The following is a 20,542-nucleotide window of genomic DNA, read 5'->3' as shown; positions in this document are numbered from 1 at the left end:
GGATGTTTTCAATTAAATTAGAGCAGCCTGTGAGTGAGAGAAAGAGATAGAGCTGTTTGCCTGTGAGAGTTGTGAACCAGTGGACTGAAAGGTGTTGGGTTTGACTCCAGTCAAGCTAACTGCCTCAGTTGCAGGCTAGATCCTTGGCCTTGGTCTGGGCCAGGGAAACATACCCTTGGGTGAGGATTGACAAAGAAAAAATTTAGTGATAAGTATGGCACTGCCACTTGCATTAAAACCTCAGGCACGTTAGCTGAGTTCTTTACGACTTGTTCTTTTCACGGGAAAAATGATCTCACTCATTCATGGATAATAAAGACCATTATAAACTTATGAACAATAATGGATACAGAGGCAGAGCTGCCTCAATCTGATTGTCAAAGTGCAGGGGGAAGGCCAGGGAGGGTTCGGGGGCAGGAGGGAGGGGGGTAAGAGATCCACCGAAGGACTTGTATGCATGCATATAAGCATAACCAATGGACATAAGACACTGGGGTGTAGGAGAGGCCAGGGGATTGTCAAGGGCGGGGGCAAAAAAAAGGACACATATGTAGTACCCTTTGTAATACTTTAAGCAATAAAACAATAAAAATAATGTTATGAAAAAATGAGTTGCAAGGATAAAATATAATAATAAAGTGCTTAACATAAAGAGTTGGCATGTGGTAGGCACTCAATATATATTTCTCATCCTATCTAATAATAGAGAAACATCTTAATTAACTGTAACTTCACTACCCTTCCCATTGGCTAATCAGGGCAATATGCAAATTAACTGCCAGCCATGATGGCGTTTAACCGCCAACAAAGATGGTGGGTAATTTGCATATGTAGCCACAATGCTGGGAGGTGAAAGGGATCTGAAACCCAGGCGGCAGGCAAGAGGTGGGGGCAGGCAAAGGCGGCCGGTGATCGGTGATTGCATTGTGGATTGGAGGCAGAGAGAGCCCCGGCGCAGGCCAGCCGGCACCCCTGGACCCCTGGGGCTGTGGGTGCTGGCTGGCCTACTATACCGTGATCGCCATGGAAAAAAGACCTTCAAGGCCTGTCCAAGGCAGGTTTGCATTTAAAACTAAGTGGGGTAGTCCGGAACTGCGCGGCACTGACAACCAGGGCAGTCTCTCCGTCGGTGGCACATCTGCGGCTCCAAGTGTGGGGTGTGAGGGCCATGTAAGCCAGAGGCTTTGGCTGCAATGGTCAGATAATTTCAGCTCCAATGCAGGCGCAATCAGGGAAGCCATTGGGACCTTCACAAAAAAAAAAAAAAGAAGGCTGAAGAGGAAGGATACTTCCCAGAGCAGATTAAAGAACAGCTGGCAGCCTTGAAGAAACAATATGAAGAAGAGATCCCTCATCATAAAAAGGAGATTTGAGTGTCTGCAGAAAGACATTGAGCAGCACAGGCAGAACATCAAGAAACTGAAAGATCATGATACTGCGGCAGTGTCAGGGTGAGGGGACAGCCATATTTGCCAGTGCGCTCGAGCTGTCAACAACAAAAAGTGTGCGGGAGCTGGGCAGGCACACAGACAGGGACACAGACCCCAGGCCCACCTCGCCACCGCCTGGCCTCACTTTCACCGCTTCCGGTGCTGTTTCATGGGGCCTGCGCCCCACTTCGGGAGGCAGGGGGTAGAGGAGGGGATGTCTTACAAACCAAACTTGACCATGCACATGCCCGCCACCTCCATCAAGGCCTCTGGGAGCATTCACCCGCCTTCCACCAGCATGGCAACGTCTTCCCAGTACCGCCAGCTGCTGAGTGACTAGGACCAACATCTCTAACATGCAGGGAACAGAGAACAGCCAGGCGCCCCAGAGCAAATATGCTGAGCTGCTGGTCATCATCGAAGAACTAGGGAAGGAGATCTGACTCACGTACGCGGGCAGCGAGAACGCGATGGAGAGACTGAAACGAGGCATCATCCACACGACATGGCTGGTTCGGGAGTGCTTGGCCAAGATGGCGTGGAACACCAGGTCCTAGCCCCTAAGTCCGCGTGAAAGGCTTTCCTTCTTCTTCCAAGAAGTGACAGCTCATGCTTGCATCCCCTTCAGATGAAACTTGGTTTCAAAATGGTAACAGCTTGGTTTCTCCTCCCCGTGCCCCTCCCGTGGTTCATCAGGCTCTGAACCTCCCATCGCTGAGATGGAGAAGAGATTTTTGCAGTTATTAGATTTAAGCGTTAGTTCGGAACTACCCAGGGCATTTTGTGTGTTTTTTTAAAGCATTGATTTACAGGATGCATGTCAGTTACCTATCACAGCAAGCTGCAGTTGGCCTCCCAGATACGTGTTTCTTTTCTGGATACATTTCTGTTACTCACATGGTTCTTTATGTTTCTCTTCTGAGCTGATCCAACTCTGAGGGTTTGTTTCAGTGAGTCCTGAGGCAGCACTGTAGTAGCCAGTGCCCATTCACCACACAGTCTAAATTCTTTTCAATGTAACTGTTCTGTTTTTTTTTTTTCCTTAAGCATTTGCATGACTATTAGTACTTTGAAGTCAATCTTTAAAATGCACAAGTTATAAATACAGAAGGAAGAGCAATTTATAGAACCTCGCCTGACAAGGACCCTTGAAATTTCCCCTAAGGATGTATGTACATTTCAGTTCCACCTTTCCCATCAGTGGATCCAAACATGTGGAAGACAGTGACTAATACTGTTTGCATCTTTGTATGTATTTATTACTTGATGTAATAAAGCTTATTTTCATTAACAACCGCAAAAAATAAATTGAAAGATCATGCTGATGCTTAAGTGCACACAGTTCCCAATAGAATGGCTACATACTGTCCACTTCTATGGAGACATAGTTCTGGTAACTAATATCTATCTATGCTGCCAACAGATTATAGTAAATTGTCATCAGTGGGGAAAAAACCCCCAAAATCCAGTGGGGTGACATTGGAATTACCGAAGCGTACCCCCAACCCCTTCACCTGCCCAGACGCCTAGGGGCCCTTTACAACTGGGCTGAACCCAGTGCCGCCCAGTGGCCTGGACACCAGACTGGACCACCTCTCTGGTTTGGCCCAAACATCTGAAGTTCGCATTAGTTGCCAACTTAAGAAATTGGAGCATTCACGTAAAATCAGGATTCCCCACTTCTCTTTCCAAAGTGGCCGATTGGGCTACCAACCAAGGGTGGTCGGTATCACTTCAACCCTAAGAGGAACCCCCAGCTTGGGGGTGTGGTGAGGAGGAAGCTATCTGTGCAGACAGTTCAGTTGTGTAAACTCTCACTGACAGTAGCACAGCCCAACAGTGTGGCCATACAACTGCGAGGCAGCACAGCCATGAGACAGTCCGGCTGTTAAAAAAGGCCCCTCTCCAGCTTTCAGGGGGCTTCACCTACTCCAACCCACTGCACCCCACTTTGCCCCAGTGAGGCAGCTTCAGTGTTTCAGCTCCAGCAATCAGAACACGTCCCAGTGGAAAGGGAAAGTGTATCCATAGCCAGTGTTGCTCAATGGATAGAGCCTCTGCCTGAGGGCTGAAGGGCCCCAGAGTTCAATTCCTGGTCAGGGCACATGCCTGGGTTATGGGTTTGATCCCCAGTGTGGGGCGTGCAGGAGGCAGTCAGTCAATGATTCTCTCTCATCATTGATGTTTCTATCTCCCTCCCTCTCTGAAATCAATCTATACTAATAAAAGGGTAATGTGCTAATTAGACCAAACAACTTCCAGGCAACTTTCTGGATGTCCTTTTGGACAAAGCCATGGTGGCGGGCCGAGGCAGAGGCGGTTAGGGGCGATCAGGCTGGCAGGGGAGAGCAGTTTGGGGATCAAGCTGGCAGGGGAGAGCAGTTAGGACAATCAGGCTGGCAGGGGAGAGCAGTTAGGGGGGTCAGGCCAGCAGGGCAAACAGTTAGGGAGAACAGGTCGGCAGGCAGGTGAGCAGTTAGGAGCCAGTGGTCCCAGATTGCAAGAGGGATGTCCGGCTGCCAGTTAGGGGGATCCCAGGGATCGGGCCTAAACCAGCAGTCGGACATCCCCCAAGGGTTCCCTGATTAGAGAGGGTGCAGGCTGGGCTGAGGGAACTCCCCCTTCCCCCCCGTGCATGAATTTCGTGCACTGGGCCACTAGTCCTATCTAATAAAAGAGAAACATGGTAATTAGCCGTAACTTCGCTACCCTTCCCATTGGCTAATCAGGGAGATATGCAAATTAACTGCCAACCAAGATGGTGGCCGGCAGCCAGGCAGCTGATGCGAACAGGAGGCTTGCTTGCTACAGTGACAGGGGAAACCAACGTTCCCCGCCTGCCGCTGTTGGGCTCTGAGCTGCAACTCTAAGCAACTATGTTGCAATTATAGAAGGGAAACCTGCCTCAGAAACCCGATTTCAGCCAGCTGGGCTTCAGCCAGCAGGATTGCAAGAGTGTTACAATTATAGAACCCAAACAAACCTGGATACCTGCTTTCTGCAGCCGAGGTCTCAGAGCTGGAGCCCAGCCTCAGAGCTAAAGATGGATCTCAGCTCCAGTGACAGCCATAGAAGGGAAATAAATCCCAGAATGAAAAGAAAAAAGAAAAAAAGGGAGGTTGGGAGCCTCAGTTGCCCGCCAGCCTAAAAGCAGCTATCATCCCCTCACCCAGACTGGCCAGGCACCCCAGTGTTGACCCGAAACCTGCAGCAACAAGATGGCAGCTAATTTGCATACTGAAGGCAGGGGACAGCTCTCAGAGGTGGAGGAGGTTCAGGAAACAAGCATGGACACAGATCCTAAGCCATAGGCCAGCGCTCGCCACTCCCCAGCTATTGAAGTAGCAACACGATGTTAGTGTGTTTAGCATTTGCTGTGCTCCTGAGACATTTAAAGTTGTGACAGTGAACTAGTTTGCTTTGACATGTTTATGTACAGTTCATTCATATTTCTTCACACAAAGGAAAAAATATATATAAAAATTAATAAAATAAAGTAAAATAAAATAACATAAAGGGTGTCTGTCAGCCCTCTCTGGCTTGGCTCAGTGGTTGAATGCCAGAAGCTGGTCCGTCCTTGCTGCTTGACACAGTCGCTGCAGGGAAGAAACATCTGCCCAGTGTATCTTTCAAGGGACTTGGCGTATATGTATATGCCATACTGTTCTTAATACATTGGCTCCCCTTCTTGGCGCTATGTGTTTTAACTGAGGTCACCTCTCCGAGATAGGTTGTTTCCCCAGGTAGGGATTTACCCCTGAAGCTAGGGAGGGGATAAAACCCCTTAACTAAGCGCCAGGCGGGTAGTTAATCACTTTAACTACGACCAATCACGCTTAAGCTACATAATCTTTACTTCCTGGAATGGAGAAAAGAAACGCCCTAATCTTTGCAATAGAAATTGAGAGGATTAAAATCAACTGGTATAAATGCAGATGTTAAGAAGGCAATAAAAGACAGAACGTGGCTGGAGATCCTGGCTAGAGAACCTGGCTCTGATGATCAACTGAACGCTGCTGTCTGTGTCCTTCCTTCTTCGCCGACTCCGTCCACACCTTTGGGAACCCCTGGACCTGTTCGGGCAGGACCCAAACAGAGGGCGCCCAAACAGGATTCCCCTAGGAGCTGCAGCCACCTGCACCGGCACCCTTTTGTTCCTGTGGAGAAAGAGGCTCCTGAGGTGGCTGAAAGTGTGTGGAGATCACTGTGCGAAGGCAGCCTTGAGTACCTGGGGTTCCCCCCGTGTCGTCCCCCAATACCCCTCCGCGGTCAGTCAGCACGTGGTGAGGCCGGAGTGGGGAGAGGAAGCGCGGTCGGCAGTGACACGGGGTGTCAAGAGCGGCTGCAGCTGCGGCCACGGCACAATGTCAGAGCCCACCCTGGCCGAGGCCGGTCCCTTGAGGGCCCGGGAGGACGCCTGTCGGGATTATCAGTCATCCCTCGAAGACCTGACCGTCAATAGCAAACTGCACATCAATATGCTGACCATTCTAGCCCAGGAGAACCTGCACTTCGCCAAGGATATCGTCTCTCTCATCGAGGCCCAAACCGCCAAGGCTCCTTCCTCAGAGAAGCTTCCCGTTATGTACCTTATGGATTCTATCGTGAAAAACGTTGGCCGAGAGTATCTCACCGCCTTTACTACAAATCTAGTTGCAACATTTATTCGTGTGTTTGAAAAGGTGGATAAAAATACCAGAAAAAGTCTATTTAAATTACGTTCGACATGGAATGAGATATTCCCATTGAAGATTCTTCGTGCCCTGGATGTCAGAGTCAATTCATTAGATCCTGCTTGGCCTGTTCAACCTCTACCCCCCAATCAGAATACATCTAGCATCCATGTGACTTCTACATTTCTAAATAAATCGCCTGAAGAGCCTTCAGCTGGAAAGATGTGCCACTCTGGATGTAAGCAGTCACATATGGAAGACTTTGTGCCACCTTCCAGGGAAGAAAGAAATGCTAAGAGAAGTGCTGAACAAGATGTTCGAGATCCAAAGCGAATAAAGAAGACTGAAGACGAACGACCACAAGAAAATAAAAGCTTACAACAAGGTGAGGACCATAGTAAATCTCCTCATCTAAGGCGGAGGGAAAGCTGGTCGAGCGCTAAAGGGGTTGTGTCACCTCGAGCCCCAAAGCAACAGCATCGATTAAGCGTAGATGCCAATCTTCAGGTTTTCACAGAGTTAACTCTCGCAAGCAAAAGAGAATTACTTCAAAAGACGAGTGAACATTTAGCATCTGGTGAAATTACACAGGATGAGTACCTTGTTGTTGCGCCTCAAATTCGACAGCTATTTCAGTATCAAAAAGGTGTACGAGAAGAGCAGAGGTCACCATTCAATGATCGTTTTCCACTTAAGCGACCTAGATGTGAAGATGCAGGTGAACCATTTGTAGATACCTCAGCATCACGACTCGCCGGCCTAGATACAAATCAGCGCCTTACAGTGTTAGCTGAAGACAGACCGTTATTTGATGAACCTAGTAGGCCATCGGTAACAAGAGATGGCCCGACCAAGATGATTTTTGAAGGACCTAATAAATTAAGCCCTAGGATTGATGGACCTTCTGCACCAGGTTTTCTTCGATTGGATGGGTCACCTGGACAAATGGGGGCCGGTGGTCCTTTGAGATTTGAAGGTCCTCCGGGACCAGAAGGGACACCTCTGAGGTTTGAAGGGCCAGTTGGTCAAGCAGGCAGAGGTGGTTTTCGGTTGGAAGGTTCCCCTGGTCTGAGGTTTGAGGGACCTCATGGTCAGCCTGTGGGTGGACTTAGATTTGATAATCCCGGAGGTCAGCCTATACGTGGACATAGATTTGAGGGGGGTCGTGGTCCATCAGGACCTGCAATTAGGTTTGATGGACCTCATGGTCAGCCAGAAGGTGGGATCAGATTTGAGGGCCCTTTGCTACAGCACGGAGTTGGAATAAGGTTTGAGGGCCCCCATGGCCAGTCAGTCGCTGGCCTGAGGTTTGAAGGACAACATAATCAACTTGGTGGAAACCTTAGGTTTCAGGGTCCACATGGTCAACCAGGGTTTGGGATCAGGTTTGAGGGACCTTTAGTCCGACAAGGAGGTGGAATGAGGTTTGACGGTCCTGTACCAGGAGGTGGACTGAGACTTGAAGGGCCTCTGGGTCAAGGTGGTCCAAGATTGGAAGGTTGGCATGCTTTCAGGTTTGATGGGCAGCCAGGTCAGCCATCACTCTTACCAAGATTTGATGGATTACATGGCCAACTAGGTCCTAGATTTGAAAGAACTGGTCAGCCAGGCTCACAGAGATTTGATGGACCACCTGGACAGCAGGTTCAACCAAGATTTGATGGTGTTCCTCAAAGACTTGATGGTCCACAACACCAGCAAGCATCAAGGTTTGGTGTTCCCCTTGGTCTTCAAGGCACACGATTTGACAATCATCCTTCACAAAGGCTTGAATCCGTTTCGTTCCGTCAGACTGGTCCATATAGTGAGCCACCTGGCAATGCTTTTAATGCCCCATCCCAAGGACTGCAATTCCCAAGACACGAACAAATATTTGATTCACCTCAAGGACCCAATTTTAATGGACTGCGTGGCCCTGGAAACCAGAGTTTCTCAAATCCCCTTAGCAGAGCTTCTGGACACTCTTTTGATGAAAAGAATCTTCAAAGTCCTCAATGTGGAAACTTTGGCAGTTTACCTGCTCAGATAACAGCGGGAAACATGCAGGTGTCTCAACAGGTTCTCACTGGTGTTGCTCAGCCAGTACCGTTTGGCCAGGGACAACAATTTTTACCAGTTCATCCAAAAAATCCTGGAGCATTTGTTCAGAATCCTTCCGGAGCCCTTCCTAAGGCATATCCTGATCATCACCTCAGTCAGGCGGATGCCAATGAATTATTTTCAAAACTGCTAAGAACAGGAATTCTCAAATTGTCCCAGCCTGATTCAGCTACAGCACAAGTAAATGAAGTTGCTGCTCAGCCTCCCACTGAAGAGAAGGAAGGTCAAAATGAAGATCGAGATGTTCCCGATCTTACCAATTTTACAATGGAAGAGTTAAAACAACGTTATGATAGTGTTATAAATCAACTGCACACTGGTATTCAGTGTTACTCTTGTGGAATGAGGTTTACAACGTCACAGGCAGATGTATATGCAGATCACTTGGACTGGCATTATCGGCAAAATAGAACTAAAAAAGACGTTAGCAGAAAAGTTACTCATAGACGTTGGTACTACAGTTCAACAGACTGGATAGAGTTTGAGGAAATAGCTGATTTGGAAGAACGGGCAAAGAGCCAGTTTCTTGAAAAGGCGCATGAAGAAGTTGTGCTCAATACTCAGCAAGCTGCTAAGGAAAAGCAGTCCCAAAGTGTACCGGCAGGGCCAGCTGGAGCAGTGGAGAGTTGTGAAATCTGTCAAGACCAATTTGAACAATACTGGGATGACGAAGAGGAGGAGTGGCATTTAAAGAATGCCATCAGAGTGGATGGAAAGATTTGTCATCCATCATGTTATGAAGATGATCAAAATACATCTTCATTTGATTGTACATCATCTCCCAGCAAGATGCCAGTTGAAAACCCTCTGAATATTATGTTGAACATTGTCAGAAATGAATTGCAGGAACCCTGTGAAAGTACCAATGTTAAGGAAGAACAAATTGATACCCCACCAGCTTGTACAGAGGACAGCATAGCAACATCTCAGAGCTGCTCCCGAGACATGGGTTTTACTCGTAGGAGGGTGGTGTGGGCACCTAGTGGGAGGCCATCAGCAAGTGCCTGGCCTGTCTGTGGCTCTCAACATCAGTTCCCTTCCTCTCCAGGCAAAGATGGGAACTGCCCAGTCACGTTACCTGAGCAAGCCCCTCCCCTTCTTAGGTTCCGGAGGGTACAGGTGACCCCTGCGCCAGGTCCATTAAATTAAAACGGAAGATGATATAGTTGAGTCAGTTTAAATAAAATGAGAAAAGTATGTTTTCCTTTTTTAAAAAAGCTGCTGTTTGGATCTAGATGAAGATTTTTTTTTTATGTGTATATAGAACTATCTGTATAAATTGCCTAGCTGAGGCAGGGCCTTCAGCTATCATTTGGTTTATAAATACATTTTAGTATTTGCATAGCCTACTGCCTGCACAGTTTCCGGTGCTTGTTGTGTGAAAGTTATACAGATGTGTGCAAATTTAACAAAACAAAATTGTTATGTGTAAAAATGTACGATTTTCACTTGTGAAACTGTAAATTGTAAATAAAAAAATATTTTTGCTACCCATGGAGTGTAATATTTATGGACACCATCAAATAAAGACAGTGTTTCTGTACTTTTTATTGGGTGAAAATGGAATTAAACAGCAACCTCAAGAAAAAATTTTTTTCTGGTAGTTCTGATGATTAAAGCAAAGTCTAAGTTTTATCCTTCATAGGGGGGTTGTGAGAGAGCGCGGCAGGCCTTTTCTCAAATAGGAAAGCCAGATTTGAAAAATTTTTAGAAACAATAGGGCAATTATGCATATATATATATACATATACATATATATATACACACACACACTAGAGGCCAGGTGCACAAAAGTTTGTGCACTTGGGGGCGAGGGGGGTCCCGCAGTCCGGCCTGTACCCACTTGCAGAGTCTGGGACCCCTCAGGGGATGACCACCTGCTGGCTTAGGCCCGCTCCCCAGGGGATTGGGCCTAAGATGGCAATCAGACATCCCTCTGGCAGGCCGACAGCCCTCGGGGGATGCCCACTTGCCAGCAGGGTGTAGACCTAAGCTGCAGTCTGACATCCTTAGTGCTGCTGAGGAGGCAGGAGAGGCTCCCACCACCACTGCTGTACTGTAACCTTCAGCCTGGCTTGTGGCTGAACAGAGCTACTTCCATGTGAGAGCGCCCTGACCACCAGAGGGCAGCTCCTGCATCGAGCGTCTGCCCCCTGGTGGTCAGTGTGTGTCATAGTGACCAGTCATTCCCAGTCCTGCTGTTAGGGTCAGTTTGCATATTCCCCTTTTACTATATAGGATAGAGGCCTGGTGCACGCGTGGGGGCTGGCTGGTTTGCCCTGAAGATTGTCCCGGATCAGGGTGAGGGTCCTGCTTGGGTGCCTGGCCAGCCTGGATGAGGGGATGATGGCTATTTGCAGCTGGTCACACCCCCGTCAGGGTGGGGGTCCCCACTGGGGTGCCTGGCTAGTCTGGGTGAGGGGCTGAGGGCTGTTTTCAGGCTGGTGGGCAACTGAAGCTCCCAGCCTCTCTTTTTTTTCTTTTTATTCTGGGATTTATTTTCCTTCTATAGGGGTAACTGGAGCTGAGAGCCTGCTCCAGCTCTTTGCTCCAGCTCCAAGGCCTTTGCCGGCTGAAAGCAGGTACCTGGATTTGTTCAGATTCTATAATTGAAACTCTGTTGCCATCACTGGCCGCTCTAAGCTCTGAGGCCTCGCTGGTTGAAAGCAGGTTTCTGGGGTTTGTTTAGGTTCTATAATTGCAACATTGTTTCATCCGGAGCTCAGAGCTGAGGTGCGGCAGGCAGGGAATGCTGGCTTCCTCCATCACTGGAGCAAGCAAGCGTCATGTTCACTTCAGCTGCCTGGCTGCCGGCTGCCATCTTGGCTGGCAGTTAATTTGCGTATCTCACTGATTAGCCAATGGGAAGGGTAGCGAAGTTATGGTTAATTACCATGTTTCTCTATTATTATACAGGATATATATATATATATATATATATATATATATATATATATATATACACAGATATATATATATATATATCCAGCTATAGAGAACCACCCAGATGTCCTTTTTGAAAAGTATCGAATGAAGCAACATTTATTTTTTAACTTGGAAATTGATGCCATCAAATAATTAATGAATTTATTTAAGTACTAAAGGTGACTTTTTTTAATGACATTTTTTAAGTTTGTCACAATTTAATGCAGTGAACATATTTCTATTTTAAGTTAGAGGGGAGTCTGTAAGAATGTTCATTTGAAAAATCGTTAACCTTTTTCATTTGTTGGTTTTGACTGAATTAGATGGATACCATGAGATGTTAATATTCATCCATGTAATAAATAGAATGATGAAGAAAAAAGAAGAGTGGGAGAGACATGTCCTTCATACCCTGCAGGTTTCAGGGTAGTAAAATTAAGGGAAGGTTGTTCTAAGTGGAGGGAAAATCTGCGAAGGCCCAGAGGCCTGAATGGGGGACCTGAGTCGGTCAGTCTGGCTGGAGTGAGCCCCACGCAGGACTGGGGTCAGATGGACCCGGCCTTGACTGCTAATGGCCTCTGGATGGCAAGGGTGGGGTCTCCCTCTCAGCCTCCCTTCTCCAGCCCCAAAGGCCTGCCAAGGCCATGCCTCCCTTGACGGCCTGCCTCCTTGGCCCAGGCAAAGAGCACGGTGGTGTTGGTGGTCGCTGGAGTGGGCCTGCTGGATCCCCAGAGCCTCCAGTCCAACCCAGAGGAGGTGAGTTGGGGCAAGGATGCCGGGAATGGGATGTCCCAATGGGGGAAAGCTGCCATGGTCAGTCCTCTGTCCATCCTCCCCTGCCTCCTGTCATAGTTGGAGGAAGTGTTTGCACTGCCACTGGTCCACCTGCTGCAGGTGCAGAACCAATGCTGCACCCACTTCTGCAAGAGTGGCCACTTCCGTTACACAATGCCTGTCTTCCTGCTTGGGCCACACCACATCTGGGGGCTCACCGCTATCATTACGGAGTTCACCCTGCAGGTCTTGGTACCTGGTGCCTACCAGTCCAGCCTGGATGTCCCTGGGGCTGAAGACTGGTCCCAGGCAGCCCCTGCCCTCACCCTGCTGGACCAGTGCCGGAAGCCGGTCCATCCTTGCTGCTTGACACAGTCGCTGCAGGAAAGAAACATCTGCACAGCATATGTTTCAAGGGACCTGGCGTATATAGCATACTGTTCTTAATATGTTTGCTCCCCTTAGCGCTGTGTGTTTTAACCAAGGTCACCTCTCCGAGAAAGGTTGTTTCCCCAGGTAGGAATTTTTCCCTGAAGTCAGGGAGGGGATGAAACTCCTTAACTAAGTGCCAGGCGGGTAGTTAATCACTACAAACAATCATGCTTAAGCTACATAATCTTTACTCCCTGGAATGGAGATAAGAAACACCCTAACTTTTGTAATAGAAATTGACAGGATTAAAATCAACTGGTATAAATACGGATGTAACAAGACAATAAGCAGCAGAGCCTCTCTGGAGATCAAGACCAGAACTTGGCTGGAGATCCTGGCTAGGCTGCTGATCAACTGAACGCTGTCTCCGTGTCATTCCTTCTTCGCCGACTCCGTCCACACCTTTGGGGACCCCTGGACCTGCTGGGGTTGGACCCCGGCAGACCAGCGCGACCTCAGGACTGAATAAAGAGCCTTTACCAACTCTTGGGCAACTGCATCTTCGGCGCTAGGGCCCTGACCTCGAGCAGACCCCATGGGAAAGCTGGTCTCCTGGCTGGGGAACCCCCGTCTAAGCACTCAGTCACCAACAGCAGTGGGCACTTACCCTGCACCAGGTACTTGGCATCATTTCACCCTCACCTCAGCCCTGTGAGTGGGGCTAGCACTGTCCCTGGCTGGTGATCTGGGCTCAGAGAGGACAGACAGCTTGACTGAGCTGGGATTTGAACTGGGCCCTCTCTGAGTGGAGCCCAGACCCTTAGCCACTGTAGGTTCCTTCCTCTGTGCCTGGCTGACCATGTGCTGGGCCTCAGGAATCTGGAGAGGAGTCCTGCATGAGACTAATGAGCGTGATTGGGGGTGGCATCGCAACCTCCGGATCCACCATGCTGTGCATGACAGGGGGCGGCGACAGGGGGCGGCACACCAACTCCCCAATCGGCCCTGCTCTGAGCCCGACCAAGGGCTGCACCTAAGGATTGGGCCTGCCCTCTGCCACCCGGGAGCGGAGCGGGCCTAAGCCAGCAGGTCGTTATCTCCCGAGGAGTCCCAGACTGTGAGAGGGCACAAGTGGGACTGAGGGACAAAACCCCCTCCCGTCAGTGCACAAATTTTTGTGCACCAGGCCTCTAGTCACATATAAATACTAGTGGACTGATACAGGGTTCTGTGAAAGAATTCAGTGGGGGAGGATTCAATCAGCAAATATATGAGAAGCTCTTCCAGGTACAGACACGTCTCTAGGCACTGACCATAATCCAGTGCACAGGGCAAGCCCCAAGCCTGCACTACAGAGCTCCCTTCTAGTCGGGAGCGATTCAGTCACATTAGGGTGCACAGGCTCAGAGTGTCGACAGAACAGCCGATGTGACGTCCTCCTGGCCTCCTCTACCTATGGCTGCACCTTCCTGTATTGTGAAGAGGACAGTGAATCTCTGTTCCAGTAGAAAACGTGATTTGGCTTTGGATCAGAGTCATGAGGGGAGTGTGGGACCTGAATTCAAGGTGCTGGAAGAACCCTGGATCCTACTCATGGTGGGATTTCTGCTGGAGGGCAGAGGTCTGAGGGTTTCTCCTAGGAAAAAAGGCAGGAGTCAGAGAGCTGTTCATGTGCACATGGGTGGTGTGGGTGATTGGGGAGGTCAGTGGACAGAGTGAGCCCCTCAGAAAATTCACACCCCTCTGCTTCTAATCCTAGCCGAATCTACACCCTTATCCAGGGACCTTGTTCACTATTCTGGTAGAACCTTCTCAGTGGTAGCTTGGTGGTAGCTCTCTCCCCATGGGAGTTAACTGTCAGTTAGAGAAGAAGAACTCCACAGGTCAGCTAGTGAAGTAGGCAGCACATAGGTGCAGGAGCCAAAGTTTGATGTGTTAGGAGGTGTCTGGACACCAGAGGATTTTCTTTGTTCACTCATTGGTCAGCTATACCTGGAGCACCTACTGTGTGTCAGTGAGTGACAGGAACTTAATAGACACCAGCCCTCCCTGTCCTCATGGAGTTGACATTCAGGTGGGAGGGTAGTGGGAGTGTACAGGGACACTGAGAGAGCATGTCAGGTTCCCCTGAAGAAGAGGACAGGCGATTCCCTCATTGATCCAGAGCTGTAAGTAAGGAGGGCTTTCTGCCAGCCCCTCCTGGGTGACCAGGCACATTTCTGCCAGAACTGCCAGGTTGAAGGTGAGCAAGGAGTAGGTCTGCCTTCTGGATGGGCAGGAGCAGCAGCAGGCACAGGACCCTAGGCTGTCTGGGTGGTGCTCTGGGAGGGCCATGTGGAAAGAAAAACCAGGCCTCAGACACAGCTGTCAGGCTATCTCTCTCCCCAGGGTCATCTCCTGCATCTTGGGCATATGGCTGGACCAGTACACTGAGGATTTTTATCGGCCGCCAGAATTTCCCAGCCTAATCATGCTTTTGGCCTCCATAGAGCTCCTGTTCCAGTCCCAGACCTGCCAACCCAGGCCCAGTATCTCCACTCAGAGCTGGAGCACCTGAGCCCACTGAGGCGGAGACACAGCAGGAGGAGGTGTGGTGTGTGTGATGGGGAGGGCATGTGGCTGCGCCACTCAGAGAAGAGCTCCCAGAGCCTGGCTTAGGCAGGAGCACAGAGCTGCTCAGGTCAGTGCCCCATGGCCTGCAGTCTGGAGGATGTCCTGGGGTGGGGGCTTGAACTGGGACTTCAGTGATGGAGATGGGAGGTTCCCTTCCTTGGAAGGCACACGAAAGGCGGTCATGGTGGTAACATAGTTCCTTCCTGGATCTACAGAAGCAGCTCCAGAGCAAGATGAAGAAACACCTAAAGAGAAAATGCCAACTCTGGTGCCCTCTCCTGAGCCAGAGCAGGCTCCAGGCACAGCTGTCACCGAACTTCCAGATGTGGACCCACCTGCAGCTTCTGAGACACTAGCCTCAGCATCTGGGAGGCCTGTGGTCCCAGATCCTGGGGGGCAGCCTGTGTCAGCTGCCTCGGCAGAGAGGACTCCCCTGACCTCCCAGTAATAGCAATTTAAGAAATGTTTGTGTTTCTCTTGCACATACTTAGAAGGTTAGGGTATTTTTCTTACACTATTGAGTAAAATAAAATGTTTTTTTTAATAAAATTTAATACTATTATCTGAAAAATAACTTTACATTATATAAATTTTAACTCTATGATCCTTCAAAGTGTAAATTCCAACATGGAGAATATTCACAATTTTTCGCAACTGTTCCATCACATCACAAACACTCTCCAGTTCCACAACATATTCAGAACCCACATCTGAGGTATGTGTCGTGACCCGGAATCAAACCTGCATCCTTTGGTGTATGGGATGACTCTCCATCAAACAGGTGAGGCACCCTGTTCAGGGTGAGAAAGAGCAATATTTTCATTTGAATTTTTCATTCTGGTTTAAACTGCAGTTGGGTATTTTTCGCATACTTTTGGCCTATCCTTTCTTTTGGAATTTCAGTTTGAGACCTTTTGCCCTCTTGTCCATTGGATTGTTAGCAAATCTGAATTGTCATGGATATCAGGTTTTTGCCATGTAACTTTCAAATGGATTCTCTAGCTTGCCATTTGTCTCCATTTGATGTGTGTTTTGACAAATAGACACATTGCATTTTGATGTGGTCGAATCTGTCTTCTCTTCTCATGCTCTTTGATTTTGTCTCTCACTTTGAGTGGAAAACATGTTTTTGATCTTATCGGGAAGACTGGCTAGGTTTTATTGTTCTAACAGAGCCTTAAATCGCCACGGTTTGCAGCAGCAAAGGTTAATTTCATAGTCATAGTTAATTTCAGATGGATTTAACAAGAGCTCCTGTTTTTCAGATTGTTATTCTCTCTCTTTTTTTTTTCTCTTATAAGGATGGAAGTTAGGACTTCACAGTGAAAACCAGAAGTCAAATATTTATTTGACAGTGGCCTGTGGTGGACATGACTTCCATTTTCCCTTTTCTAACATCTGCCAATTTCCAAATCCAGCTGTTTCTGGGGGTTGTTATTCAGGGCCCCAGAGTGAAGGTATCAGCATATCTAACTGTCTAGACCACAGTGATGATGGTTGTATGTGGACATGTGACTTCAGTGAGTTAAATAAGATTATTTTTAATAGTGACCAGAAGAAAATTCTGGATGTTTTCAATTAAATTAGAGCAGCCTATGAGTGAGAGAAAGAGATAGAGCTGTTTGCCTGTAAGAGTTGCGAACCAGTGGATTGAAAGGTGTTGGGTTTGACTCCAGTCAAGCTAACTGCCTCAGTTGCAGGCTAGATCCTTGGCCTTGGTCTGGGCCAGGGAAACTTACCCTTGGGTGAGGATTGACAAAGAAAAAACTTAGTGATAAGTATGGCACTGCCACTTGCATTAAACCTCAGGCACGTTAGCTGAGTTCTTTACGTCTTGTCCTTTTCACGGGAAAAATGATCTCACTCATTCATGGATAATAAAGACCATTATAAACTTATGAACAATAATAGATACAGAGGCAGAGCTGCCTCAATCTGATTGTCAAAGTGCAGGGGGAAGGCCAGGGAGGGTTGGGGGGCAGGAGGGAGGAGGGTAAGAGATCCACCGAAGGACTTGTATGCATGCATATAAGCATAACCAATGGACATAAGACACTGGGGTGTAGGAGAGGCCAGGGGATTGTCAAGGGCGGGGGCAAAAAAAAGGACACATATGTAGTACCCTTTGTAATACTTTAAGCAATAAAACAATAAAAATAATGTTATGAAAAAATGAGTTGCAAGGATAAAATATAATAATAAAGTGCTTAACATAAAGAGTTGGCATGTGGTAGGCACTCAATATATATTTCTCATCCTATCTAATAATAGAGAAACATGGTAATTTACTGTAACTTCGCTACCCTTCCCATTGGCTAATCAGGGCAATATGCAAATTAACTGCCAGCCATGATGGCGTTTAACCGCCAACAAAGATGGCGGGTAATTTGCATATGTAGCCGCAATGCTGGGAGGTGAAAGGGATCTGAAACCCAGGCGGCAGGCAAGAGGTGGGGGCGGGCAAAGGCGGCCGGTGATCGGTGATTGCATTGTGGATTGGAGGCAGAGAGAGCCCCGGCGCAGGCCAGCCGGCACCCCTGGACCCCTGGGACTGTGGGTGCTGGCTGGCCTGCTACCCCGTGATCACCATGGAAAAAAGACCTTCAAGGCCTGTCCAAGGCAGGTTTGCATTTAAAACTAAGTGGGGTAGTCCGGAACTGCGCGGCACTGACAACCAGGGCAGTCTCTGCGTCGGTGGCACATCTGCGGCTCCAAGTGTGGGGTGTGAGGGCCATGTAAGCCAGAGGCTTTGGCTGCAATGGTCAGATAATTTCAGCTCCAATGCAGGCGCAATCAGGGAAGCCATTGGGACCTTCACAAAAAAAACAGAAGGCTGAAGAGGAAGGATACTTCCCAGAGCGGATTAAAGAACAGCTGGCAGCCTTGAAGAAACAACATGAAGAAGAGATCCCTCATCATAAAAAGGAGATTTGAGTGTCTGCAGAAAGACATTGAGCAGCACAAGCAGAACACCAAGAAACTGAAAGATCATGATACTGCGGCAGTGTCAGGGTGAGGGGACAGCCATATTTGCCAGTGCGCTCGAGCTGTCAACAACAAAAAGTGTGCGGGAGCTGGGCAGGCACACAGACAGGGACACAGACCCCAGGCCCACCTCGCCACCGCCTGGCCTCACTTTCACCGCTTCCGGTGCTGTTTCATGGGGCCTGCGCCCCACTTCGGGAGGCAGGGGGTAGAGGAGGGGATGTCTTACAAACCAAACTTGACCATGCACATGCCCGCCACCTCCATCAAGGCCTCTGGGAGCATTCACCCGCCTTCCACCAGCATGGCAACGTCTTCCCAGTACCGCCAGCTGCTGAGTGACTAGGACCAACATCTCTAACACGCAGGGAACAGAGAACAGCCAGGCGCCCCGGAGTAAATATACTGAGCTGCTGGTCATCATCGAAGAACTAGGGAAGGAGATCTGACTCACGTACGCGGGCAGCAAGAGCGCGATGGAGAGACTGAAACGAGGCATCATCCACAAGACAGGGCTGGTTCGGGAGTGCTTGGCCAAGATGGAGCGGAACACCAGGTCCTAGCCCCTAAGTCCGCGTGAAAGGCTTTCCTTCTTCTTCCAAGAAGTGACAGCTCATGCTTGCATCCCCTTCAGATGAAACTTGGTTTCAAAATGGTAACAGCTTGGTTTCTCCTCCCCGTGCCCCTCCCGTGGTTCATCAGGCTCTGAACCTCCCATCGCTGAGATGGAGAAGAGATTTTTGCAGTTATTAGATTTAAGCGTTAGTTAGGAACTACCCAGGGCATTTTGTGTGTTTTTTTAAAGCATTGATTTACATGATGCACGTCAGTTACCTATCACAGCAAGCTGCAGTTGGCCTCCCAGATACGTGTTTCTTTTCTGGATACATTTCTGTTACTCACATGGTTCTTTATGTTTCTCTTCTGAGCTGATCCAACTCTGAGGGTTTGTTTCAGTGAGTCCTGAGGCAGCACTTTAGTAGCCAGATATTTAGTGATTTTAAAGCTATTCTTTATTATTAACTTCTTACCTTAGTGTATTATGGTTAGAGAATATATAGGTATCATGCATGATGGCTCATGAACATATCAATGGAGAAAATACATATATATCTTCTTTGGTATTTATTGAGACTTCCTATGTAGCATAGTATGTGGTAATGATTTATTTTGTTTAAAAGACTGGATATTTTCTGTTAGTCTGATATAATATGTCTAACAAAGCAAACAATAACTTCCATTTGTCAAATTTTCTTCTTATTTTAAAAAATCCTTTATTGCTTCTCATTTAATAGGTCCTATTTCAGGAGGCAGAGTTAAAATTAATGAATTCTATTTTGCAAGACAAGGTGCTTTCCCTTAACTTAAAATACATGCAGTTAAACGTATCCCTGTGGTTTATTACCCATATATATATTTTCCTCAGCAAGACATGCTCTTTAATATGCCCTCCTGTATTTCATTCCCCTACCCTCATCCACTACACAGTGCTGACACTAATATTTTAGATTTTTTCCACTCTTTTTCTGTAATCTTTTAGTCAAGAATAAAATTTGCATGGGGCCACATGGCTCAGTTCTGGGATTTTTGGTTCTGGCTTCACCCAGGACACCGACCCCTCATAGAATCTCCAATCTGTATCTAAGGAGAAATGAGCTTAGCCCAAGGCCTTGTAGAGAATCAAATGAGGCCGAGGCTTTGTCATGAGGCAGAGAAAATGGCCAATGAGCTCAACCACAGCCCGTGCAGCAGACCTCTCCACTGTCCAGGCACCCAGAGAGCACTTTCCAGGGAGGACCCCACTGAGTTTCTACAATAAACCTGTGAGCTTGACCCTAAGTCAGTGATGGCAAACCTATGACACATGTGTCAGAGGTGGCATGCAAACTCATTGGTTGATTTTTCTTTGTTACATAGCATTTAAGTATATAACATAAATATCAAAAATATAACTCTTGCCAAAGCCGGTTTGGCTCAGTGGATGGAGAGTCGGCCTGTGGACTGAGGGGTCCCGGGTTCGATTCTGATCGGGGGCATGTGCCTGGGTTGCGGGCACATCCCCAGTGGGAGATGTGCAGCAGGCAGCTGATCGATGTTTCTCTCTCATCAATGTTTCTGACTCTATATCCTTCTCCCTTCCTCTCTGTGGGAAATCAATAAAATATATTTAAAAAATTTTAAAAAATATAACTCTTTGTTTTACTATGGTTGCAAATATCCAAAAATTTCTATATGTGGCATGGCACCAGAGTTAAGTTAGGGTTTTTCAAAATGCTGACATGCAGAGCTCAAAAGTTTCGCCATTACTGCCCTAGGTTCACCCTGTGGTTAGAGGCACAAGCACTCAGAGACATGAAGTGCCCTGAAGACTCCCAGCAAGCAGGGGGCCACGTGACCACTGTGCTGTGCAGGGACAGGGTGCTCACCTGGTAAATAGGTGGACCCACACCTGTTGGGTGGAACAAATGTTCTGTCATAACACAGAGAGATGAGGGCGAAAGCATAGTCCCTGCTCAGGAAGGCGGGCAGCTGGTATTGCACCAATTTGTCTAGCCGGTGTGCCTGGGGGTCTGCACCACACACCTATTTTTTTAGGAAAGCACGAGTGGATGGTGTGGGGCCACTTGGCGGGTTGGCAGCTGGGGCCCAGGGCTGGGCTGACTGGCCTCC

General features: G+C 48.2%; 1 protein-coding gene and 1 pseudogene across 1 annotated transcript; both read left to right on the top strand.

The window, feature by feature from the left end:
* Nucleotides 1–5,794: 5,794 nt before the first annotated feature.
* On the top strand, nt 5,795–9,383 carry LOC132219371 (pre-mRNA cleavage complex 2 protein Pcf11-like). Its single transcript, XM_059671727.1, has 2 exons — nt 5,795–9,134; nt 9,346–9,383. The coding sequence occupies exons 1-2, from the start codon at nt 5,795–5,797 to the stop codon at nt 9,381–9,383; spliced, it is 3,378 nt and encodes a 1,125-aa protein (XP_059527710.1).
* An 8,703-nt stretch (nt 9,384–18,086) lies between these two features.
* On the top strand, nt 18,087–18,447 carry LOC132219370 (cyclin-dependent kinase 2-associated protein 1-like; annotated as a pseudogene).
* The last annotated feature ends 2,095 nt before the right edge of the window (nt 18,448–20,542 follow it).

The sequence above is a fragment of the Myotis daubentonii genome, chromosome 16 (genome assembly GCF_963259705.1).
Source record: "Myotis daubentonii chromosome 16, mMyoDau2.1, whole genome shotgun sequence".
Taxonomy (NCBI): Eukaryota; Metazoa; Chordata; class Mammalia; order Chiroptera; family Vespertilionidae; genus Myotis; species Myotis daubentonii.
This window is presented reverse-complemented; position numbering and strand designations above follow the sequence as displayed.